The 26,159-nt window shown below is 39.3% G+C and overlaps 2 protein-coding genes across 2 annotated transcripts in view; both read right to left on the bottom strand.

Moving 5' to 3' along the window:
- Positions 1-15,418, bottom strand: part of LOC131669361 (uncharacterized) — a 47,495-nt gene extending 32,077 nt beyond the window's left edge. The window contains exon 1 of the mRNA XM_058944190.1: positions 15,209-15,418. The gene's annotated coding sequence lies outside the window, so the exon portion shown is untranslated. The remainder of the gene's footprint in view (positions 1-15,208) is intronic.
- Positions 15,419-17,083: 1,665 nt separating this feature from the next.
- LOC131669367 (uncharacterized) lies at positions 17,084-20,186 on the bottom strand. The gene is made up of 5 exons (XM_058944198.1): positions 19,726-20,186; positions 18,595-19,022; positions 18,052-18,272; positions 17,686-17,840; positions 17,084-17,505 (listed from the first exon to the last, which is right to left on the bottom strand). The coding sequence occupies exons 1-5, from the start codon at positions 19,906-19,908 to the stop codon at positions 17,341-17,343; spliced, it is 1,152 nt and encodes a 383-aa protein (XP_058800181.1). The 5' UTR covers positions 19,909-20,186; the 3' UTR covers positions 17,084-17,340.
- Positions 20,187-26,159: the final 5,973 nt, after the last annotated feature.

Raw genomic sequence — 26,159 nt, 5'->3', positions numbered from 1 at the left:
GAATTTTATCTTCGAGTTGACGATTAGACGAGTTCGTTCCTTTGCAACTGTATTCGCATCCCGTACAGTGGTTACCTATAATAAATCTCCCACGCGAAACTCGCCAGCATCATTATCACAAGCTCACATTCGTACACGACGAACAACAAAAACAGAAATATAGTTAGACGGCAGCTAAGCAAGTCACGACGCAGTTAACAATCAGGTGCTAAAACCACAATCCATAAAGGCGCCCCCCAATGTCATAACGAGTGAGCGAACGAGAAAAACCGTTTCACAGGATTATCAGAGCCAAACTAACGCCGAGGAATTACGAGGCTTCAAACGATATAACTGTGACGCTATTGAAAAGCGCGAGCGCGAATATTTATGGCGAGGCTATACCGTAATTCACGAGAGAAGCAGGTGCAATCGAAAAGGACATCGAGGTAAATAAAAAAGGTGGGTTTGGCTTTGAACGAGAGACGCGGATCTGGAATTCCTTGACGTTTACCGTATCTGCCCGCTGGTGCTTGCCGGTTATGAACTCTGCGTTTAATTGGATTTGCTGTAGGTTCAACATTTATTTGAAATCCTGGTTAAAGTTGACCAGTTTTACCAACAAACATGCTCAATCTCCCTAGTGCCGCACGAAATTCACGGGAACCCACATATTTACGATCCTGCGCGCGAAAAACAAAAGCTCCAATTTCTTTCATGTATACAGCTAATTGCAGCAATCCAGCAAAAATAAGAAAGAACAACAATGCAGCAGCCAAGTATTTCCTGTAGAGATAGAGGTAGCGATAATGGAAAGTCCCGTCAATCGTGGGTTAGACAATGGACCGAGTTAATAATAATTCACGATAACAGCAGCAGCGGCAGCAGCTGTGGAGTCTGCAGGAGGAGGAGGAAGACGAGGACGGTGGGAAAACGGTACATCGGTAGAGAGAGAAACATCGGGAGGAGAAGTTGTGCAGCGCATTAATATTTATTCCGAGAGCTTGTGCGCACTGGAACAGTTACGTCTGCCGTGAGACAGACGCTGTGCTGACGCTTTCGCACGCGACAGGTGCCAAGTCAGGGTAGTGGCCTTCTTCCCTCGCGCGGGAATGTCACGCGGTTTCTCGGATGTCGACGCTGGTTTCCTTGCTTGTTTTGCCCTCCGCGAGAACGATGATTCTAGTTTTGCCGCTCTTCAGCTGACGACGCGCAAGAGGAGGGACCCGAAAGCTATAATAATTATCGTAAATGTCGCGGTAATCGTTTTCCGGGCAAGGTTGCCTATGAATTCACGCGCTGACCGAGGATCCGACTGGAATCCTCCAGCAGCACTTGCATCTCACGTTTCTTTATCAGAGCCGAAGATTTATCTAGCGATTACGCGCGCATACATATTTTCAAACAAAATGCCCGCACAGCGCTATAAAAAGAAATCGTTGGAGCGCTAATGGTTTAACGGTTCGTTTGAATGCCCCGAGTAAAACGAGTAATCAAGGCGGCAAAATACACACGACAACGATCGCGCATATGCATATATCTCATTAGGCTCGATAATACACGCACGCACAATGCAAGATCACGACACTGAATTTTTCACGGGCGGGCCGTCGCTTTCACTTGCTTTCCCACACGCCACACAGCCTTATCACACGTACAAAGCTGTTCGCGCGCGCGTCCGTTTCTCCTTCCAACTTTTGTTGCGCGATTTTCACTTTCAACTGACTACGATGATGAGCAGATTGATTGGCTGATTTCTCTAGGCGGTGCGCCACCATGGAACATCACCGTGTGTGCGTTGTCAATCTTCGGCTTACGTTCATTTCCGTTAGCCGTGTTTGTGTACTTTTAAAGACTTCTTTTTAAGGTGAGACGCGAGCTCGTTGAGTGATATGAAGTAAGTTTTTTTTAAGCGAAGTGTGGAAAGACCGGTTATCAAGATCGCTTTTTGGAAATGACTCTTCGCTACGGATGAGTTATGAGTTATTTTGGATAGAGGAGGGGTTTCGGGAAATAATATTTCTCTTCGTAAGGGGCAAACAAGGACGCGTTGTTGGATGATGACTTGTAGGTACGAATAATACAAATTTGTTTTTCATACGGAGATTGAATTTTCGATGTTGATTCGTGCTGTAGATAGTTTTTAAATGTTTTTTTAATACTTTGTTACCTTCTGAAGTTATCGCTGTGTGGCCTCAACTCTAAGAACACGTATACAATATTTTACTGTTGTGAAAGTGAAAATAACTAAAACATTTTGTCAATATATAATTATTTCAGTGCAAATATAATTACAAGTGATGAATTAGATAGATATTTATAAAATTAACAAACCAAGCAATTTATGCGAATACCTATTAAATAATCTCTCGTTCAAGTCCACAAGTAATATGTAAGTTCTCGTATGAAGTTAAGCAATGACGTTGGAAGGTTAAAAAAAAGAGAATCCGTTATTTGTTAATTGAACATGTAAGAAAGTGTTTCAAAAACATCGAAGAAAAGAAACTGAATCGACTAAGAAAGAGCGTCAAGATGCACGGCACTCGGCTCGTTAGACGCGTATTATACGCCCGCCAAGAGGTTAACGCATCGCAACAGAGAGGTTTTCCGTTAGCTACGAGTTTTTCTCTTCTTCGTTTCTTTCTCTCGCTTTTCATTTCAGCGTCTTGCTCGAGTTCACCTCGCCGTTCTCGCAACGTTCCTGTGGCGAAGTGAAAAGCCGCAACATTGTGAAAATGAATTTCATCGGAATTTACGCCGCGTGTATGTAATAATTTTGGGCACCGAACGAATTACACCATGAAAGCTTTCCCTCGCGTTACGATACGTTTCTTAGTTGGCTATGTCAACACTTCACTGATAAAGTTATCAAATTTTTAGTGTGTGCTACTTGTTAAAAAATTTCAACATCCAAATAGTTGTTAGATCACCCTCGCGCGAGAGCTAAGAACATGATTTCTCGATCATTATATTTATACGAGCTCCGTGGTATTTAATTAGCTATAATAAGTTTCCAGATATCAAATATTCACAGACATTAATTTTACTTCTTCGTTAGCATCCATCCGACAGTCAGTGCATATAACTGATATTATCGAACCTGCAATTACTAAGTATTGCTTTTTTCTTTCATTGGAAAACACTGGACGCTTTTTGCTTTTACCTTCTTCCAATTTAATAGCAGCGTACAGTTCAATATATAAGCTGCCATACTTTTCTAATTACATCTAGTGATTTCCGAGATTTTATAAGGCGAAAGTATTTTACCAATACCGACAAATCGAATCTCAAAAGTCATCTTCTCTAATAAATAGCACCGTATTAAAAATAATTATACATAATACTTTGAAAATATTGAGAGAGAGAGAGAGAGAGAGAGAGAGAGAGGTCTGGATATCCTCGCGTGTAGGCAGGATGTGCATGGCTTTTGTGAAATTGATGGCTTTTAACGGAAGCGACGTTCGCCTGCGACGAACGGTGCTCTTTTCTCTTTGGGCGCCATTTGATTCACATCTCTCGATAAATCTTACGCAAACAGCGAACTGGTCGTTAGTCATGAGAATTGGATGTCAAATAAAAGTGATAGCGAGTCATCTTCGGGCGCATGACGAATTGTATTTTTATCGCGGTACCGTCATACGAGTATAAAAGTTCTCCCTCGCTCCTCGTACACGTGTTTTCCACGCTGTCGGTGCGATAAACCGCTCGTACGAGACACTCGAGAGCTGTTTTTACATATGCTCCGCGAAAAGAAGTTCAATATCCAGTGGAGCGTTGCGACGCGCGCGCTTACGTCGGCGCGGCCGACACGCCCGCGCGCGAATCTCCTCGGGGAGCGAGAGCGAGGAGAATTCTATTTCCGTCGGAAATGCACCTAAACAGCCGCGTGCACTGCTCGCGCTTTAATGCCCAGGCGTGCGATGGACGAGCTGGAAAAAAAAAATCTTACTCCGTGTGCGCGAGAATGATCGTTAGAATTGTTTGGTCGATTGACATGTGCACGCAGATCAGACAACATTCGCGTACTATTGTTCGCGTCCTGTCTAACATGGACAAGTCAATGATTGCTGCAACGCAAGTTGCCTTTCAATTTTCAAACACACACGCACGCGAGATTGCAAGCGTCGATTATAGCCCAAAAGCAATTAAACCACACATATTCGCTTAAGCTCACTTATCGCATAATTCAATTGCCAATGAATGAAGAAGTAGACATCCAGTTTTCGTTGATTAGCCAAGAAAATTTAATAATAAAGTTGCGTTATACCATCAACATCGATGTTGGTTTTTAGGTAATAAAATTCTTTCCGTAAAGTGCGCATTTCCTGCCAGTTTATCGTCATTGCTAGAGAGGAAAAAACAATCTTAAAGCGGCAATTTAGCTGCAATTAGCTTAGTGATCCATTTGCATTTATGGATTTTCAACCTCATGTTTTATTCTTATTGACAGATACTGATTGCAGCCTTTCCAAATGAAAACTGATGAGTTTTTCCACTACCACGGGCAACCCTAACAACAGATGAGAAAAACCTCATCAAACATTTCATTCTCAGAGCTCTCGCCTCTTTTAGAGAGCCGAGCGTGGCATTAAAAAAGCATCCCACTTTTATATATAGATAGTGCATGTAAGTCTTCGCTCAAAGCCACAATCCTCTTACAGAAACGCGTCTCTCCATGAAAAAGCAAAGGCACTTAATCCTCAACCGCCCTCTCTTTTTCATATGTATATGCCCTTGTCCCCCCCACCCCCTATTTTTCGTCTTCTTTCTCTCTTTTTCTAAAAATATATGTGTGCGTCGCCTTGGCGCGTACATATATTTTCGGGCGCGCCTTTAACTTCTCGTGACTCACTCGAACCGATCGTCCGGAAACTGAATCACAGTTGCAAGACTCTTTTTTCCCTCGATTATTATATAGTAATTGCACGTCTTTTTTTGTTTTCGCTGCGAATTATCGATCCGGAAAAATGAATCAGCTGGAAAAAAAAATACCGCTCGAGACAAGTGGAAATTCTTACAGCGTGATTTGGAATCGGGAAAACCAGTTTTCGTCCCAGGGATCGCATATAAATAATTTGTCATATAACTCTTTATCGATGTACAAACTAAACAATATTTATCCAACGACGACACTCCAGTCCAGCGATACCTTCGTCATCGAATCGATAGCGTTCATAGAAAAACCCAAATTCCTGAAACTCGTTCTAGTCCACATGCTCAATATAAAAACGTCTACATCACTTCTAAACGATGATATCTTTCACTCGTCACTTACAAGTGACGAGATATTTAATCATTTACTAATCTTGTTTGACGATTAGTAAACACTTGAATTTCGATCACTAGAAAGAAAAAGAAAAGCACGGTTGAGCTGGCGATGAGAAGCCGTCGCGGTCGAATTTTCGCGAAAACCGCCGTAAAGTCGGTAGCCAAGTGAAAATCGAACTTGTTACTGTGAGCGCCGGTTGAAAACCGAGATAGCGCGGTGTCAAACCCAAGGAGAAAGTTCTTTTTGTTTTGCGGCTCGCTCGAGCGCAAGTCGAGCAGGCAAAATTAGCGGAGCCGCGGGTCGCAGGGCAATGCAAATTGCGCGTTCGCCGCCGGAAGATCGGCCCATTTGGAAAGTTCGACGGGGAGGCGTTGATCAAGTCGATCGCTGAATGAAGCCTCAAGCGGACTTCGTTATACGATGACAATAATGATGTCTGCGTGTACGTGCATTTCACACGGAGTAGACACGCGCTTTTCCCCCATTTGTTATGGCTGAGATACCGGTCTTTGACTTCTCGTTACTTCACATCATGTTTTGCTATCGCTCAACAAAGTACATTCGGATTTCTCGCTCTCCCTTGTCCGCGACGTTTCTTATTATTATTTTTTTTTTATCGGATAAATGCAAGAAGATAAAGTAGCGTGTGCATTTTCATTGCGTAATGCGCGTCTTGGAAACGCACGTGGATTTTATTTCCAGTGGGGATAGACCGCGGACGGTTGACACTAATCAATTTGCCTGCTCGTCAATGCAAATTCGGAGTTACGAAATTTGTATAAATAAATCGTAAGGCACCAAACTTTTAGCGAAGCTCCAGAGGAAACCGAACCGAAAAAAGCAAGGCCATTACGAAGCGATTGCCATGCAAGAGTCAGCGCGCTTCGCGGCTGCAGCCTCGAATACAAAATCGAATGCCCCGATGAGCCTCTCGACAATGCTAATCCTCTCCCGTCATCGTGCGCATCAGAGGCTCGGCCGGATAGTGTCGCGCCTTGCTTTTTGTTTGTTGTTCGTTGACAACAATGCGGATTTTAAAGTGACGAAACGTTGTGCTAGTTTTGCAACAGCAACACACTTTCGGCAATAGTCTCGTGCCGTTGAGCTATTGTCTGACGGATACGCAGTCGCTTTTTTCTACTTGTCAGCGGTTGCGAGTACGACGCTCAACTATTCGCTGTTTCTTAATAGAGTCGCGTTTCGCGCGCTGCTCAAAGTTTAAAAGCTGGCTGGTCTCGCGAGTTAATTGGCTTTGACGCTGCGTCGAGGTAAATATTTGTTAACGGCATTATAGACATCGAACAAAAATCGAGGATAACGCGCGTTGTAGCAAAGAAGAATTATTGAGAGATAGAGAATCATTAAAGGCCACGAACGATGATATTTCGTAAATATGTCATAAAAAAATATACTTTCGCAAGTTCCCATTTCTATGAACAGTACAATCGCCATCTATGTATTAAAAGCAACGTTGTTCAGAAGCTACACGCTAAACGCGATAAATCAAGCCAATTTCCAAACTATATATATTTCTCCTCTGACACATCCATACACAGCGCAGCCTCACGATTCTTGGCAATTTTTCGATCGCGCACAATAAAGTAGTTCCACTTTCTCCTCTTCTCTTGGAAAAATATATTGTTTAGTTGTCTTTCTCTCTCTCTCTCTCTCTTCGTTCGCGGCTTAATCGGCTGACAGGATCTCGTCCAATTAAACAGCTCGCGCGCTGCGGAAACTGTTTGGTTGTAACGTCTCACTTTATTTCGCCGGGCTGACTGCTTATGGGTTCGGTCGCGTCGTGTGCATTCCACCGTCGCGATTTTTCGTTGCCTAACGAGGGCGCGGTGTCGGCAGTTTCTCGCTCCTTTTCGCTGTGCCATTTAGGGTTCCACCGCGTTAACTCTTTCGAGGAGATGCATTGTGGGCATAGCTACATGGATTTTCTCACGCTGCATCAGAGTAACATTTTTAAATGCTCGTTTTGAACAAGCCGCACGTGTGCCCGCAAACCAATAAACTTTCACGGAAAATCAATCAAGGGACACGGCCCCGAAGCCTTTCCGCAAAAGTGAACACGTGTTGTGGAAAAAAAAAAAAAGCACAACGGAACGAGCAGAAGTCGATTATTGAGTAATCGTCCGTACGACCTCGATTCGATCAGCCTAACTCTGTAAATGAGAAGCCCACCGATCGCCGGCACAATGAAACGACGAAAAATTTGGCGACATTCACGGCAATTTGAAATTGAAATGGTCGCGGCGAGCAATGATCGTTATAATTGAACGGAAGTGACCTGTTTCCCGCGCGCGTGCGCGGAAAACGTTTTGTCGCGACAAACTATCGCAGCTCCGATTTAACAGGGAATGTGGGTTATCCTTTTCTTTGTGCGCGTCTACGCGCACGGAGTTCCGAGAGTGAAATCAAACGCAAAAAAAGGAAGGAAAGAAACTTGCGCCTGGAATGCAACCAATCTTCTCGTCCTCCTCGGTGAACAAAGAAGATGTTGACAATTTGATTGCGATCGGTGAAAGGTTTATATGGAAGGCCGCTTATCTACACACATGGCGCAATGGAATAATGACTATGAAGGGGAGCCGCGATGATCTTCCTCTAATTATACCGAGTTAACCTTTTTCGAAGGGTGTCCTTATTGAACGCACGAGAGCGTGTGAATGTACAGTTGCAAATGAAGCGCACTAATCGTATTTAACTGCTCGTCGTCCCATCTTCCGATAGCAAATCAAATAACGGGGCTTTCCAACTTTTCTATGCGATGACCATTTTGCAGAAAACAAAGTTCTTTAATTAGCTGCATTGTCAAGAAATTTCTCTCAAAATAAGAAATTCTTTTCTTAGAGTAGAAAATTTTCTGCCTTATATTAAAAATAAAAGTGTTCTTACTTTAAGAAAATTTTTATAACCTGCGGCAAACAGAAGAGCTCTTTTTTTTCGGTAATGACGCTTGTGTTCGATCAGTTGCATATTCTAAAAATAAAAAAAATCCAGCGCTATGAAAACAATCAATTATCAACTTGATCTGATCGCTATAGGTATATGATGTAATGGATTGCGTGCTACGTGCTTGCGACCATTATCGTTTCAATTTATATTATTGATGCGGTGTATTATATACGTCTGCAAATAGTACCTTCGACGGTTCATTTTCTTATCTGTTATACATATGAGTTTCATTGCGCGCTTGCATACGTAATGGCCTGATTAACAATTCTATGGCATTCATCTGTCAATAATTTGTCTTTTGAGACAAATTATACACTCGCTCATGAGATTTTGTGTACCGAGCTACTTGATTTGGTGAAAGTACAAGATTAGAATTTTGTGCAATCTTTCACTTGTTCCAGATGTTTGCATAACACTTAATTGAATTTCTTTTTTTTTTTGCAGATGTGTTACTCGTGAGAAACACTTTGTACTTATTGATTGTCGAGTAGAGAAAACAATTGGCAAAGTCGTAACGAGTTTCAGGCTTCATAATATCTTTCTCACGCGTTTTGCAAAGCGCAAAGAAATATATGTTGAGAGTATAAAATTCATTGACTGCGAGTGATTGTAATTGCTGGGTATTTTTTGTCGCTGTATTGTTCGAATTACGAGTTTGAATCCCGAAAAAGAGGTGGGGAAATTTACGGTAGAACTTAATATTTTTAAACTTTGTGAGTTTAAAAGAATAATTGTGATTTATAATGAACAGACTGAATTTGATCCAAATAAAAATCTCGAAATATAGTACTAAATAACATTTTACACAGTCGACGTTTACCTCAATGTATAAATCAACGAGGGTGTACAGTAGACGAATAGCCATTTAGAACTCACCTGCAAAGAGAAAAAAAAATGAGCGCATGTCAGAATGTTACAGAAAACTATCGACTTCACTTTATATAGCGCTATTCACAAGAGAGATCGCTGCCCGCTAAAGCAGTAACGGGAGAAGCCGACATCCTGCTCCTTGCGGTTTCATTGCTGCGCAACGCCTACCTCGCACACACACGCACGCACGCACACACACACACACACACACACACACACACACACACACACACACACACACACACACACACACACACACACACACACACACACACACACGCGCGCGCACGTACGGAAAAATCGGGGGACAAAAAGGAACATTACCGATTATAGCTGTGCGCCGTGGAAGCTTTCGGAATTTCGTTCGCGAGCTGATATCTAGCGCGAAAAATTACGTCGCTGCTAGATAAAAGTAGCCCAAAAAAAATAAATAAATAAATAAAATCAATGATTTCCTGCGCACTATCACTCATGAATTTCGAATTAATCTCTGTAGAACATTTCTAGATTACCGAGATACTCTCGTTCTGCGCTTGTATCGCTCAGCTGTTTGCGGACGCGCGAAGTGGATTATAAACTTTCAATTTAGAGTCACGAGATTTGTCACACTTACATTCATTAAACTCAATTTTTTTTATCTCTTAGAAACCGGATATCAAATTTTCTCGCTGCATTCTTGATCGCCAAGTTTCTTCATTTGAGATTGCTTCTTTTTCTGATTTTTGAAAAGATTGATTATTTATGTAAGATTTTTCTTTATACATTTCCACTATTATTAATATGATTTCAACGTAGTATAATATTTTTCTTATTTAAAAAAAATATATTTTTGTGTTCTTATTTGAGGAGCACTTTTAGACTACTTAATTTAATTTAAGTAAATAATACTTCTCATCCGTATTATAAGAAAAGATATTTCTCATAAAAAAAAATTTCTCTTCTGTGATCAATATCGTAAGATGTCTATTTCAATACACCGTACGCGTGCAGATTAAAATCAAAGCAACGAACATTTTTTCACAGTCGATCAAACAATATCCCGGGCGAGAAAAGTCTCGTGATCCTTATAGTAGGCATCTGATAGCGATTTCTGCTCGCAAAACGCTTGCGCGTGACTTTGAAGCTTCTCCCACACGCAAGCGAGACATTGAAGAGTGGAGACGCTTTTATGATGAAAGGTCTTGTTTTTCTCGTGCTCCACAGCTCGATTCTTTGTAAACTTTGTCAATTTGCGATTATGGGTGTTTAATCGTTAAACTGTAATTACAACGAATAAATGATGGAATTTAACCAAAGCCTGTTAATAACCCACGTGCTAGTTATTTCCACGAGCTCAACGCGATTAATAAACAAACAATAAATTTCGATATCTAGCGTTTCTTCGTTTCCACTGGGAACGTCATTGTTGTAGCAAATTTATATATATTCTAAACTTTGAATGATAGTCTAGACGTGATATGCAAGAATACTTCAGTCATTCCTTATCTAATTAATGACATAAAACTTTTCTTATTTAAGTTTTTTCTCAGATACAGGATGACGCTTGGTTATTAATAATCCGATAAATATGTACGCAATAATCTCAAGAGTATAGCCACTGAATTTTATAAAATAATCCTCCGAACATTTTGACGGTTAAATAAATGCAGATATATAATTTAGAAACATCACAAGTTAAATATTTAGTCGTTGAAAAGATAAACCGTGCAAGAGTATACACAAAGGAGACACAACAATAGCGAGTCGCGTAATAAACGAGAGAATGAGAGAATATGTTGCGTCTTTGTGAGGCACGAAGAGTATAGCCGCTAACGAACTGTCGTCGTCGCCACGCGACAGAGTAGAGTTATGGTTGTCCCTCTCCGAAAATAAGAAAAAAAAAAAGAATAATACGATAGAGAGTGGTGGCACACTGTGTTGCAGCTGCACATACAAGAGAGGGAGGGTAAAGTTCGCGCGGCGAGTACAATGCTTCCTCTTTGTGATAATTCGCTTGAGAGGGAAAACGTCCGATTATAAATGTGTGCGTATGTCCGCGTGGTACTGAGTCAGCCGTCTGGAGGTTTTACATTTTGCTATTGCTGAGTTGAATGTTTGTCCGTTGTTTATTGGCTTTTTTCTCACTCTCTTTGTTATTCTTTATTTATATTTTCAGATATTGTACTCTTATATTCTATGATGTGAAAGTTAATGGACGAAGTTTTGGAAGTGCCAATTTCCATTATTGTTTACTTCAATCACATAAAGTATTACTTTTATTATTCTAATCAATGTTTTTTTTCCATATCAGCGTAATATTTTAATTCCCATTTTCATCCCAATACATGGCAATAAGATTATAAAATAAGAAATAGAATTTGTTTCATGCTGAACTTTTGAAATCTTGAATGTCTTTTCTTATTTTTAGTAAAGATTTTTCTTAGTTAAATGAAATCACTGCTTAAATTTTTACAAAATGAGAACAAAAGTTCTCCAGCGTTAAGAATTACGTACGTAAATTAAAAAATTTTTTAAAATTTTTTTGTATTGACGGCATTGATGGTTATAAACACAAGACGATTGAAAAAATGTTCATCAGGATATAATCAATAAAATCAAAGTCATACAAAAATACTTCTTTTCAAATCGAAATAAAAACGTGAATTCAATTGACCCTTACCTATACCGTAGAAACAAAAAACACCAAAGCAAACGAACAGTTAACCCAATTACATCTTTATCACTATCGACCTGTTTTTCCATTTCTTCTATATGGTGGGAAGCCAAGTGAAGTACTAGCGCGCGAAACTGAATGATTGCCGAAAGCTCCCTCGAGGCAATGAAAACGAAGATATGCATTCATTCATTGTAGATGTAGGCGCAGCATTATAACAATTGACCCTTCCTTATATAACCAATACATGCTAAAATGATCTTTTAGAGAGTTATTGGGTTATTGAAGAATTATACTCCAATGTTTTAATAGTTTGTGAGCTGATCTTTTGGTAGCATTTTAATCTTCGAGTATTTACTTATACTAGCTTACGAGTGTTTTATTTAATTTAGATAATCAGTGATAATTCGTAATATTATCTCTGCTTAGTCTACAAGCCTACAAGTTGTATTGCCTACGTAAGACGAATTAAATCAACCAGCACTTTGCCACTTCTCTAAACGCCGCGGCAATTTCGCAAGATTCTCCGATTCGCGAATATTTTACGACGTACTTGCAGAATTGTATTCAATCGTTTGCATTTCGTGTGAACTTCCAAGATTAAATAAAAATGTTATCTTGGAGAGTGACGGCAAACAAAAGAACTTTTTACATGTGAGGCATTTAGCTTTTTTTTAGCTTTCGTTAAAAATGAATCGGTTTTGAACTATCTCACGGTCAGTTCACGTAGAATCGACGTTCGGATTAGTAAACTATGCGGATAACCTCGGCATTTCATATGTATACCTTTACGCCGATGTCAGCCGAATCTTTTTGTTCACGTTTACACGTTCTGATTCTTTTCTTTAATGCGCACTTGTCAAGTTCTCAAATGGAGTATGTCTATGCGTTCGGAGAAATTGTCGGAAAAAAGTTTTGTGGAAAATTTTTTTAAGTTGGGCGACGCAACGTGAGCATTTACGCGATATAAATGTAAGGCGCAACAGAATGTGTTATCCGGTTACCGTATTGTTTACCGATTTCATTCATACATCAACAAGAATGAAAGACAGAAAGAAAGAAAAACGTATAAACATCGTCATTGCTGAATGATTAAAGATCTTTGTGTTAACATCGTCCTTCGCGTACGTTATACGTGCTGAGCGAGATCACGACGAAATTGATCAATCAATAAAAAGTGAGTCAATTGCCAAAAGGCCAGCGCTCGTAAATTAACAACACGCAACGATTAATTTACAGTCTCTCGCTCGATATCGATCTTCTGCGTGCAATGTATCCAATAAAAAGAGGAACAATATATTTTTTTCTAACTTAAAGTTCGAAAGGAAAAGCCTTCGAAGAATTTATTCGGGCTTTCTATGAAATTTATACTATCAGTGTAAATTTTGATTCGAATTTGAAGCATCGATAAATTAACTTGTTTTTCAGTCTACCACAATGACAATAAATCACGGAAAAAGCATCCGACAGAGAAAGTAAAAAAAAAGGACTCCTACCGAACGAAGCATTCACAAAAGTGTTTTGAAGTCGCGCAAGGGGTCCACGACCGCGAGTTGACAGCTAAGTTGTATTGACGCCGTGTCAAGAAACTTTTTGGCACCGATTATCACTGCTCTCTCCGTTGGGGTGTCTCTGAAACCATCACTTGTTTTCTTCCGCTTCGAATTTCCCATTTGCACGCGGCGACATCGCGTGACTCGTCTTTGCGACACCCCTTTCATTTTATCGTGCAACGACTTTAATTTTCAAGAAATACGTTTGTGGCTTTTTTTTTATTTAGTTGTCAATGTCAGCTGCGAAACGCGGTTGCGAAAGGTATTTAACGTTTGTGGAATAAATCGCTGGAATTCCTTTGATGTTTGCAAAGCAGAAGTAAATACATTTCATTGATTAATGCGGGAGACGAACGCACGTACTTTTTTTAATTCTTGATAAAAAGAAAAATCGATAACGAAAAGCCAATATTTGCTTGATTGCGAACTTGTACCTGCTTCGGTTTATGATGGAGGTTTTGCATTTTAACAACTTAAATTCAATTTAATGATAAAAGAACCTACGTATGAAACGTTTCCCCAAAAACGTTGTCAGCATAACTGCTTGAAATCATTTATGCAGTGGCATCACAAGTCATTTCGTCACCTGCTTGCATTAGACAGAGCACGTTACGCGGCAGCAGCGATTTATCGATAGAGACAACCTCGACAATAGCTGCGATGTTGTTACTTCAGCATGCTAATCGTCTCAACGATAATGCCACACAGGGGAACTTGCATAGGATCGGGCTATTAAACCAAAACGGAAATGACGCCGACGCATGCGGATTTAATTGGCGCGCAAATGAAAAGACGCACGCGATAGACAATTAAGTAAATGTATCTATGTGCTCTCAAAAGTCTTAAGCTTTCGCGAAAGTTCCGCGAATATTTTGTCGGGCTGAAATGTGTTTTAGAGCAAGCTAAAACTGATTAGGGGGCGTTGATTAATTGGCTGTGTTTGCTGCCTTTTTTGAATTATTTTATCTTTTTCTTCGGCGTGAATCGTGCCAACAAACTTGGAAGCAAAATTTCGTTTGCGTGAAAATTTGATTATTGGGCTATGAAAAGTGACGTGAATACGTACCTGATTCATCTTGAATAATGAATTAGATATAATAATTTTTTTCCTATCGTAATGCAACGCATCAACGTACTAAGGAAAAATTATGAAGCATTCGTATTGGTACAGATAAGAAAGTACAGTTCATCGTACATCCAACCGTATCTTTTGTGAGACACGCGGCGTGTACACACATTGTAAACAAACAAAGTAGACACTTTTTTCTATGAATTTCCAACAAACGAATTTTTTCTCGTGAAAAATAAAACAGCTCCCTCGACCGTAACCATGTGGCCAACTTTAACACCACGTTAAAAATTAACATCTTGCATAAGTTGACTAGGCATACTAATTATTTAGATAAATTAACATCATAAGCTACTTAGTGGAGTTGAGATACGAAAAAATAGGAGAACATATATATATATAGGCGAGCAATGCGTCAGAGGAGCTAGAGAGCAACACGTGGCTTGGAGGCGGAGATTTCAATGTCCGATGTAGCCAGTCTCCCACTCTCCCCTGATTCATCCCATAGACAGATGTCATATAACTCTCGACGAGAGAGAAAAAAACAATGAGCTACTTAACATAAGTTTTCAATTTTATTTCATGGCGGCGAATGATTCTCGGTTTGTGGGTCGCGACAACGAGACGCATAGACGTGCATACCTGCGTTTTATAATAGAAGGGAAAACATAAAACCGTGGCAGCGTGTTATGTCAGCATTGTAAATTGTTATAATAAGTGGGCCATTAGCTCTAATTTTCTCTCTTGCATATATGTACGTGTTATCCTTCACAATGTGCACCTTTTCCACGAATCCACCATATAAACAAGACACGCGACACGCATATCACACACTAATTTTCGCAAATTCCTACCTTTATAAAAAACGTGTCGTGTTGTAAACTAGTCTCCAATATTTTCACTGTGGCTTCTTATTGATATAAAAACAAATTGGGTGTTTGTATAAAAGTTGCACATGTAAAAAGGTATAAGATACAAACACACTCGCGATCGCATAAAACAAGCGACAGTAAGAGAAGGAAACAACAAAGCACAGAAAGTGATGACTCTCCCGATGCGTTGAGGCCGCCGGTGCCGAGCCGACTGACTAGCTTGGCTTTACCAGCCACTCTCTGTCAGCGCTCGCACTCCGCTGCTGCCACGTCTAAAGTGCAAGTGTGTGAGTGAACGTGCGGGCGCTCCCCTCAAACACGCGCTGTTTCTTTCTCAGGCTGTGCAGCCTCCGGTTGGTTCGCTCTCATACATCGCGGGGCGCCCCCGAAAACCGGGAGGCCAAGTACAATCTTACTCGAAAGTATCTCGAATACGAAGGCTTATATGTTGACGGGACTGTCTTTCTTTCTCTCTCTTTTTCGGGTTTGCGTGTTTATTGTTTGGCTTTGATGATGCTCTGTAATCGTGTGTTTAAGCTGATTGTTTTATCTCATTTTAATTTTTGCGATAAGACTTCTTTATCTCTACGTATGCAAATAAGTTTCGGTGATAACTATTTTTACTTTTGTTTTTGAACGATAGCGATCTTTGGAAATCGATAATAATTACAGCTATGAAATTTTTCAAAATTTCTAAATGTAAATTTAGACTTTAGTTTTTTTTATATTTTTGAATCATTTTACTCGATACTCAAGTCAGAGACAGAGGCGTTTTATGAAAATTTAAAGGAAGTTTAGTTGAATATATTTGAATTGAACAAGGGAATCGATAACTACAAAATTTTCGGACGCGCTTACAAAAAGAACATTGATATTCTTATCGTAATGGCTATAAATTTCTGTTACACATCTATTTTAATATTTAACCGATTTACAGCGCGTGTATCCCCCCTATAATCATATCTCCCTTATACACTATACATCAATTTTCACTCTTAAGGCAAATGAAAAAATAAAATATCAGCAGTGAGTTTTGTTGCTCCTAACTTGACATGCATTCAGGAAAGTTAAAGATTGGTCGAAAAAAATTTGACTTCCATTTACGGGAGAATCTCTTGATAAATAAATAGCCATTACTGCAAGGAAGTGGGTTGAGGCGTGTGTGTGTATTACACACACATTCACATGCGAATATATATATATATATATATATATATAGTATATTGACTGATCGTTGCCACCGTGGCTTTCTTAAATCAAGGTCGACGAGATTTCAGAGTACAGAGAGAAAACTTGAATTTTTTTCTTTTACGTTTTATCCGCGTTCTCCTTTTTTGTATTTTATACATCGCAAAGCCTATAGCAAAAGAAGTCGGGCGCGTACAGTCACCGTGGAAATTTGATGACGCGCTCATGCCCTTCGACGTGTTCATACACCCAAGGTTTTTCAATGGATTTTCTAGTCACCGCTCTTTTATTTTAATGTTGCTACCATTAAAGCTCATCAGCTCTGATAAATTCCGTGTCGTTTTCTAATTTAAAATTATGATAAATCTTTTTAATAAATCGAGATTAAAATTTGCAAATAAGCTATCGGTTCTGTTGTTATAGAAACGATTATTTGCGGGAAATTCAAATGATTGCGTGATTAAGGTAGCTCTCTACCTTATCGATAGATGTAAAAGAAATTATGTATAATGATTCAAAAGAAATTTTTTAACATTTATACTTTTTTATCAAAAAATCTCTAGGCTGTATATAAGTACAACACATTTCTATAATTTACATTAAAAAGTTCATTTTCGAAAAAGTACAAAAAGTCGTATGTAATTGACTTATTTAAAAAAATATTTAATTAGTCTCACTTTCTATATTTTAAATAACAATTTAACAGAAAAATCCAGTAAAAATCGTCTTAGATTACAATTTTATAAAATATACTTTTTAAGTTTTTATATTTAAAACAACCAAACTTAATCCCTAGTAGCTAAATTGCATTAAACTTTTACCGGACATTGCTCATATAAAAATCTTATACATTGTTTTTTTTTACAAAAAGCAATGTTGATTATACAAAATTTATTAATATCTATCAAGTGAGTACTTCTTCATAACTACGGAAGTGCTAGAGTCCTCAATAAAATTTTAACACGTTCCGATAGCAACAAATCCTCAGTTAAAATTGTCTTCTCGTCAATAGTTTTATTTGCCTGGCCGCTTAGAACCTTGAACTGATTTTTAGCCTCAAGAGCTTTCCTTAGTGCGTCCTCTAATTTATCCTACAAACAGAACAGAAAGGAAAAACATATAGCATCCGCTTGTACGTACGGAAGTTTTTGTCTGCGCACGAAGATCAATCGCAGTAGTATTTTAATGAGGCAATGAGTTGATGAGTCACAGAAGGTGCAGTGCAATATAACACCAGATTATAATTATAAAAGCAATATGTGTGGGTGTACTTCGGTAGCTTCGTAATTCGCGATGCCGATGCAGCTGGTGAAGCCCTGGCCACGCGTTAAGTATCCTAATTTCCGACGAGACAGGCCAAATACTGTAGCTAACTCGTGCCTCTTACAGCTCACTATGAATCGATGCACTAAGTCATCCAGTTCACCTGTAATCAGATAGACCAGGTAGACTGTTGCATCGATTTTCTTTTAAATTTTCAATCATCTCTAAAACAGCCTCTAATTGAACAGAATAAATAATAGTTTGGATGTTTGAAATAAATTTGAATTAAAATGAGCGATGTGAATAGAAATTGATAAATAGAAAAATAGAAGCTCAGGCTGATTTAGAGCGCATTGGTAAGAATTTCCGTTTACCATTATCATTCTTTTGATCTAAGTCAGGCGCAATGATGACCAATTTGATTTTGTTTATTTTAAAGCGTTTTTCAGTCTCTTTGAATCCTGCGTAATAACGCCGCCTACATCTGCCTTTCACGTTGTTACGATTATACAAGTTTTTTTGTAATCTCGACAGTTCCGCGACGAACTTTTCAAGACTCTTGTTCAATTGAGGATTAATCATATTTGTACAATACCTATAATGCAATTCATTAAATTAAGTTGCAAGAATATTCTTCTATTTCAAAACGAGGTAAAAACATTTTCTCAGGTATATCATAATTACGTTATAATTATTTGTTTATTGCTGTAAAATAGTATTACAAAAAGTAGTAAATATAGAGTGTTGTAAATTACCATGATTATAAGATGTAATTTACAGCGAACAAAAGAAGAATGTACAATATATAATGACTTTCTTATGATTTCACAATGTTATAATAAAAATTCTTTTTTCTCTCCTCTCTCTGTCTGTCTCATTGCTAAATGTCTGATGAATTTTAAGCGAAATAAACTTACTCTCTAAATCTTCTTGAAAAATCAATCACATTTTGTGCTTCCAAGTTTGCACAATCCTCAAGCATAAAGCCCTCTGGAAAATTCACTTTGACTATGTGGTCGGTGGTTTCCACAGGGTTTACAGGCATGTGATTCACTGAAGTACACGTAATACTGACATTTTTGACACTGCCATTGCTGTGAGAGTCACTATTTTCACTGCAGTCTCGTGGAACTTTGTCATAACAGCTCATCGTTGCTACACCACCATTGATGCTGTAATCCACTTTTGGATCTGCTGTAATTTTGAATTTAGGTGATTGAATCTTGTTCACCAAGTCTAAAAACTGTTGGTCTTCCTTTATCAGATGTATTGCCCGATTTAAAGTTTTGACTTTTACTGATCTATGTGGTTTCTTGATGGAATGAAGGGCATTTTTGTTACCATCCTGAAATAGAATAAAAACAGAACTTTTTATAAAAAATAATAATTATATTCACAGTATACTTTTATTTATTTATTACATATTATATTTATTATAGTAAAAGTTTACATTTACTATAGTAAATAACACATATATAGTAAGTATAATTATATTTACTACAGGAAATGTTAATATTTGCTACAGTGAATGACATCATTGTATAAAGCACTTAACAACTTTCAGTGTGCCATAACAATGTATAGGCATAAGAATATTTTTCAAACATAACTGATAATTACAATGGCTTTATCTTTTTTTGATAAGTGTTTCTTCCTCTCTAAGGCCAGTTTTATAAGTTTGAGCTTAGTTTGAACGAGTCACATTAAAATTAAAATTATAGTATTTTAGTTAAGAAAAAAATATATTATGTCCAGATAAAAAAAAAGAAAACGCAGTATTAAAAAACAAGTTAAAACAAATTAAAACAAGTTGAAACAAGTTATCCCCCATTCTGTATACACACTCTTGACACACAGTTTCCAACTTTCACGCAACTTTACACGTACGTGGGAGTGCCATGGCATACGCGCCCACGCACACGCGCACACTCACATACACACACACACACACACACAGAAAGAGTGGTGGAACCCCATAGACAACGGACTAAGGAATTTAAATGGCAGTAGCAGCTGAGCTGATATAGTTGAAGAAATGGTAATGGTACCTTGTCGAAGTGGCTGAGTAAGTCGTTGAGCACAAGCATCTTTTTGCGAAGGTTCGTGGGAGGTATGGTAATGCCGACTTTTTGCAAAATCCTAACCTCGCGAATATCTGGTTGCGGCTCCTTGGACTCCTCCGAGTTGTCCCTCCAAGAGGAAGCTGCTGTTGTTGGCTGCTGTCCCTCCATGGCTTATCAGCAGCAGCAGCAGCCCTCACGGCTGAAATAGGGACCGAGCGAACTCGGCGGAAGTATCTTTTCCTTTGTCTTCTATTTTATTCGAGCCGTTGTGCTGCTGTTACCGACCTTTGTGTTTTTATTAATACTTGTACGCAGCCCAAACGAGATCATCTGGCTTGCATCGACGATCGAACGCTACTAAACGCACACGAATGTGATATCTGAGTTGTAGCTGCAGTAGTCGTATGACTAACATCACCACATCGAGATGATCGATCGCGACTGTGACTTCTAATGAAAAACTCCAGGTGGCAGCACCAAACGGATTACGATATGTTTTTTGTTTGGGAATCCACATATCAACGGATACATTACACTTCACAGCTGATAAGAATAATAAGTGTGATAATTAAGTATGATGAATCGTACGATGCATCGACAGCATTCTTTTCACTAAAATTTTGAATATTCACTTTGATGTATGTATTTTTTGATTCTCGCGCTTAGTATAATTCCATAAGGTTAATTCTTTTCATGAAAACTTGATGATTTGGACAAAGTAATTTTGGCATGTTTATATAAAAATCAATTATGCTTTAGTACACCATTTAATTGCGAATATAAATTATCTTTAATAAATCCTGCTCAATTATAGCATCGCACGCGGTTAGCACAAGAAGTTTTTTCATTATTTCCACAGAGAGCAGCACTTATCACTTCTCCGTAGGGTATGCAGGTGAGGAAGAACTCTACACATACTACGCGTGATTTACCAGAAACAGGTTTTATTAGACCTGAAGGCAATTATACGAACGGCAAGAGGCTGTGGCCGCTTAGTGAGTTTACATTCAAATTGTCGCCGTATGGTGTACAGAAATTTCGGGAGACATTTTGCGCACGCCTGGCTCCTACACCTTAAAAAAGGGTTAATTCAATCTTGTTACAATATTATTTAATGTTATTTATCTAAAGATAAACTGTGTATTTCAACTTTATTCAGATAATAGATTTTGCCTTTTGCAATGCGTAAGATTGAATTTTCATAATGTCGCATGTCATCATGAATAAAATGAGATAGAAGCATAAGTCAATTTTTATTTTTGTTTTACAAAAGTTAAAAAATAATCAATGAATTACATGATTGTTTTTCAAAAAAACAAAAAATTGAGTCTCAATCAAAAAATTCGCGTGTCAACTGCAAACGCTATAAAGTTGGCTTCACATCCATTTGGACCAAGTCATTTACCGAACCGATTGATTTTTACTTGGAAAACACACGGTGAAAAGCGAACGAAAGAAGTTCGTAATCGTTTATAAGCGTTTGCGAAAGCGCATTTGGCAAAGTCAAACGTAAGCCGTTGCGAGCAAGTAGTAGTGATGCCGGATCGGTCAGACGTCATGCCGTCGCTCGCGCATATTCGCAACATTACTCATTGGTGAGCGTCACTATTTCTCAGAAATTACAAGCACGAAAAAGGAGCTTTCGATTCCCGCGAAAAGAAAACGCGAATGTCCTTTTTTAGATGGTTAACGCGCCACTTATCAAGTAATCGATTACTATTTCCGTAATTATTCTGTTATTCCACGTACGCACACGCCACTTTAACTCAACGCGATAGAAACGTCGTCCTCGTTTCCTCCTTTCCATTCATTAGTGCGAAATCATTTCTAGTTAACTTTTATGTACATATATATGTACATTTTGCTTGTATATACTTTATGCGGCGATTATATATTTCCTTCTTGGAACAATGAGTCCATCACTGTTTGCGGAAAGCATTGGCATTCTTATCGCGAGTCTGTACGTGAAAAATTATTTTCTGCCTCTGCGTGAAATGTTGACGGAGTTGATGAGGTGATGCGTATCGCTTTATGTTTCTTGACGCGAACGCGATGATGAAAGGGTGTGTGTGTGTGCATTAAGTTCTTATCGAAACACGCCTTCTTGCGCGCTATACGAGACCTCTTTGTCGCACTGTTCCCTAGAGAGACAGCATAGCATCGTGGAATCGTTCGTTCTATATTCACCTCGAGGAAAAAGAAATCGTGCAGCTTGCAACTCGCGTTTGCAACGCGCGTGCATAGCAGAAGAAAAAAAAAATGTGGATGAGGCGCGTGAAAGCGAAAATAGCATCAACTGTCGGCGCGAAGAGAAACTGTGACATTATATCGACGAATGCAGCTGCACGGAGATATCGTGCGAGCGACAAAAAAAAGAGCACGTCGGTCGCGCGCGTACGTGACGATTCGCTCTACGTCCAGTTTTAACAATCAGAAAAATGTGTTAGCAAAGAAACGTGATTACTTGTCGTCAGCCCGTGTAAAAAAATCTGATTATCATCCATCTCGCCGAAGTGAATAATATTGATCAGGAAAAAAAAAGCGTAGAGACGAGCTTCATAGGCTGGCAATCGAATTCGGACGCTGCCTAGAAGAAACAACAATTCGATGCTATTAAGTTTAATTGGGGATTCAATTGGAAAAGCTGTCTCTGTTATTACTCGTTTTCACATTTCTGAAGATCATATAAATTAAAAGCGATAGTTTTTTTAAATTTAATTTTGCAAATGAACAAATTTGAATCCTTGGTCGTAAGCTGGAATTAATAATAATTATTAGTCAAAGCGATATATACTTGTGACGCGATGTATACTAATTACTAAGCAGCTATTTTAACAGTTTAGACATTAACCCGCATATGTGCAAACTTGCGATAAATGTATCTTTCTACTACGAAATAATTTGATCGCACGCATTGTCCGCCCTACACACACTCCTAATTAAAGAATTAGCGTTATTAAACGTTAAAACACAATCGATTTGTACTTTATTCCTCTATCTCTCTCTCTCTCTCTCTCTCTCTCTCTCTCTCTCTCTCTCTCTCTCTCTCTCTCTCTCCCTATCAAAAAAATACGATACCTAACGAGCATCCGAAGTATTGCGGAGAGAACAACCAGAGAACAACAGTATTATAGTGCAAGGGCCGAGTGTACATGCGTCCGTTGGTGTTGTTGTCGTTCACCGCTAGTAAACGAATGGGAAATCAGTCTCAAACAGCTAATCAGTCAACGGGAATCTTTTTACTTTTTTTTGCGCACTTTAACATATATATACGTATATTTATACACAAGCACTCGTGTTCAATAAAACGGCTTTCCGGGTATGTCTATTTTTGGCGAATTTCATTCTTCCACGTCGGAATGTTCCCTTAATATACATCCATTAGTGACCACAGTGAGAAAAGTTTTTGTTTGCGAAGATTTGTCTCCGCGTCTACAGCTTGACTTGTTAATGATCTACATCAGCGGCGCGCGAGGAAAATTATAAGTTGGAAGCTGTTTTAAGTTTAGAAAAGTTCTTTTTCGGAAATTATTGCGGTAGCAGTTTATAACCGCGAAGTTGTAAAAGTAAGTTAAATTACGTTGATGTTTGCAAAGGCTGACAATGAAAAAAATTTCAATCCAACCCTCTCATCCGTATTCAAAATAGACAGCGAGCGAAAGCTTCTGTATGTTAATGAAGACGAAAGACATTTGAATATAGTAGCCACGTGTATGCTACGTTATGAAATGTTGAAAAGTCTATTTACGAGCAGCCGATCAAAAATTCAAATACGCATGAATCTTTGAGTAAATTGTGACGGTATGCGTGGACGTAGTTGGCAATATGTGTAATTGAACGCGAAACAACAATGACGAAATGAGAGAGTCCTTCTTTCTCTTCGATTATTATCCGGTGAAATACATTTACTCGCAAACGCGTTTGAGGCAAGTTTTAATTAGGCAAAGTGACTTTTATTATAGCCGCTATATGTAAAAGGATACTTCTCCATGGGAGCAATACAGATTGACCTTGGGCACACACATACACGTCCGATTTACGTCATTGTTTAGAATGTTATGTTTTATCTCGTTCACAGCTATTCCCAGTCATAAATTTTTTTACAACGATAGAGCAATGACACCATTCAGCGTCACATTGTTCGCTTGAAAAGCTTCGAATGGAAAGCAGCGACATATTAGCAAATTGCTACGTTAGTCGCAGGCGTTTGTTTCATTCGATTATCGGCGAACGAACAACTCCTCATCGATTTTTGTTGTCCATTGAAAAATGATAATTACGAAGATAAATAGATGCCTATAGCTTGTGACGTAGATAAAGAGAAAAAAATAAGGAAGAAATTAAGGCGAATGGCTCGTTTCCGACCGCAAAAAGAGAGGCCCAAATGAACGTAACTATGACGTTCGCACCCTCGACAATTTCGCTGGCATGTATGGCGACGGGCGAAATGTAAAACACACGCGCACAGATAGGACGACTTTGCTCCTCATTGTGCATGCATCTGAAACTTTATTCAGGGCAACAGTTTTCCCTTGGACGCCGCAGACAAACTTCATCAAGGTCTCAAGCGTTTGGTCTCTTTTTCTACTCCTATGACACGTAAATAATAGGGGCTCGAATATCGCTGACATTTGACATTGAATCAGTGGAAAAATACTTGTCTCAGTGTGTGCTGCTTAAAATATCCTCTCCAAGTAGTATGACAACTTGATTGTTCGATTCATGCTTTATACATTCATAGCTGTTTTTTGTTCGCTTTGTGTAATCGTCGACGATTATCGCGATGGATATGAAATGTCACTGATTGGCAGATTATAGCCGACTTCTGTTGACTCTTGTTAATGCACCAATAAAAAATTTACAAGAGCTTCTCCATTAATTAGTGCTTGTTGAAGATCAACTTTTATTAATTTGCCATGTTGCATATTCTTTTCTCGTTGTCGTGCGTATGCCTGTGACGCACATGGTTTTTATAAGTAGCGCAGGTGTGGAGCGTACCAGGCAGCTCGCACTCGAAAATCGAAAATCAAAGAGTTATGAAATTGCGTCGTCGAGCGTGCGTTTTCGCAGAACGAAAAAATTCACGTAGGACGCGCGAGCATATTTTTTTTATTCGCACTCGCTGCGAGCGAATGCAATATGACTATGTCGGAAACGGTGCGCGTACAGCTTCACGCAATAGTGCTTTATTATTTCGCACTTGTATGTAAGCCTCTTTTACCTTTCGCAAAAGTGCGTATTTTTTTCACATTTTCTTGACACCTTCCCATCCACATGGAAGTTGACGAGCTACTGCATACACGAATCAGTCGTCAGATATGCGCTTGGAGTGAAATATTAGAGAGCGTGTTCTGATAATTGAAGAATAGGAAATCGTGTGTACCAGTGGAACATCGAATATCTTACAAAATCAGTAGTAAAGGTCCGTTATTGGTGAGACTCGAGCAATTCATCACTGACACTCCTGAAAGGAAAAATAATGTTGGCAAAATCCTTAACTTGAAAAGCGGGAGCTCGACAGATCTCGCAACATCACATCGTACGTATAATTTATAAAATGCCCGAAAGTGCAAATCAGCTGCAAGCTTCTGCCGGCAGTCTATACGTACGTATCGGCGCGTAGCAAAAGTCTCCACCCACAAGTTTCTCGTCTGAAGTCGCTTTTCGAATCACGCGCTTGCGCCTTGGCGCAATCAATAATTTCCGGGGATGAATTTTCAGCGAGCAGCAGTAGCGGCGACACCGGCACGTGCGCGCGCGCGCTTCACTTCCATCCCAGCCGTAGACCAGAGTGGAGCAACCGATCCGGACAGCAGCTTCATCGTAGAATCTGCGCGCGCAAAGAGGACCGCGACTGCAAGTAATAAGAAGAGACACGCACGGCGACGCGTCGTATTTAAAGTGTCGAAAGAGAGAAGTATTTCTTCGCGGTGGTAATTATCCATAAAATAGCGATGATATTCACATCGCAAAAACAAACGTACAAAGAGGCTTGCCTACATATCTATGAATATACGAAAGTTCATTCAGAAATAAGACACAATTCACGCCATCATCATCGTTCTGTCAGGTGACGACGATCTCTCGAATGCATATATGTCCGACGGTACGTGCGACAGTGCCGGCTGACTCGATAACATCTCCGCCTCGGACTTTCTTTTCTTTTTTATTTCTTTTTGTTACATGTGTGTGTTTATGTGTGAATGTGCTGAAATCGACAAGGCAAAACGGAAAAGAAAGCGCGAGTTCGGAGATGGATAAGCCATGTGGCGCTAATGGTATCTTTTCAAGGTTTTACGCTTCGCCGGCGTACGTAGCGCGTTCGCGTATGGGCACTTGTTGAATGCGTGAGTGAAGCGCAGTCTCTCGCTTAATATACGCGCATTTCCGCGGCATGTTGCGACGAGAGAGATCCTCGC

Source organism: Phymastichus coffea, unplaced genomic scaffold, assembly GCF_024137745.1.
Source record: "Phymastichus coffea isolate CEN01 unplaced genomic scaffold, Cenicafe_Pcof_1.1 PCOF00092, whole genome shotgun sequence".
Taxonomy (NCBI): Eukaryota; Metazoa; Arthropoda; class Insecta; order Hymenoptera; family Eulophidae; genus Phymastichus; species Phymastichus coffea.
This window is presented reverse-complemented; position numbering and strand designations above follow the sequence as displayed.

Bases quoted from the DNA above. Each gene is read 5' to 3' on its own strand.
- LOC131669367 (XM_058944198.1), bottom strand. From the start codon at position 19,908: ATGGAGGGACAGCAGCCAACAACAGCAGCTTCCTCTTGGAGGGACAAC. The intron at 19,023-19,725 runs GTACCATTACCA...ATTCTATTTCAG, and splicing joins TACTCAGCCACTTCGACAAG to GATGGTAACAAAAATGCCCT. The intron at 17,841-18,051 runs GTAAACGGAAAT...ATCTGATTACAG, and splicing joins AGATCAAAAGAATGATAATG to GTGAACTGGATGACTTAGTG.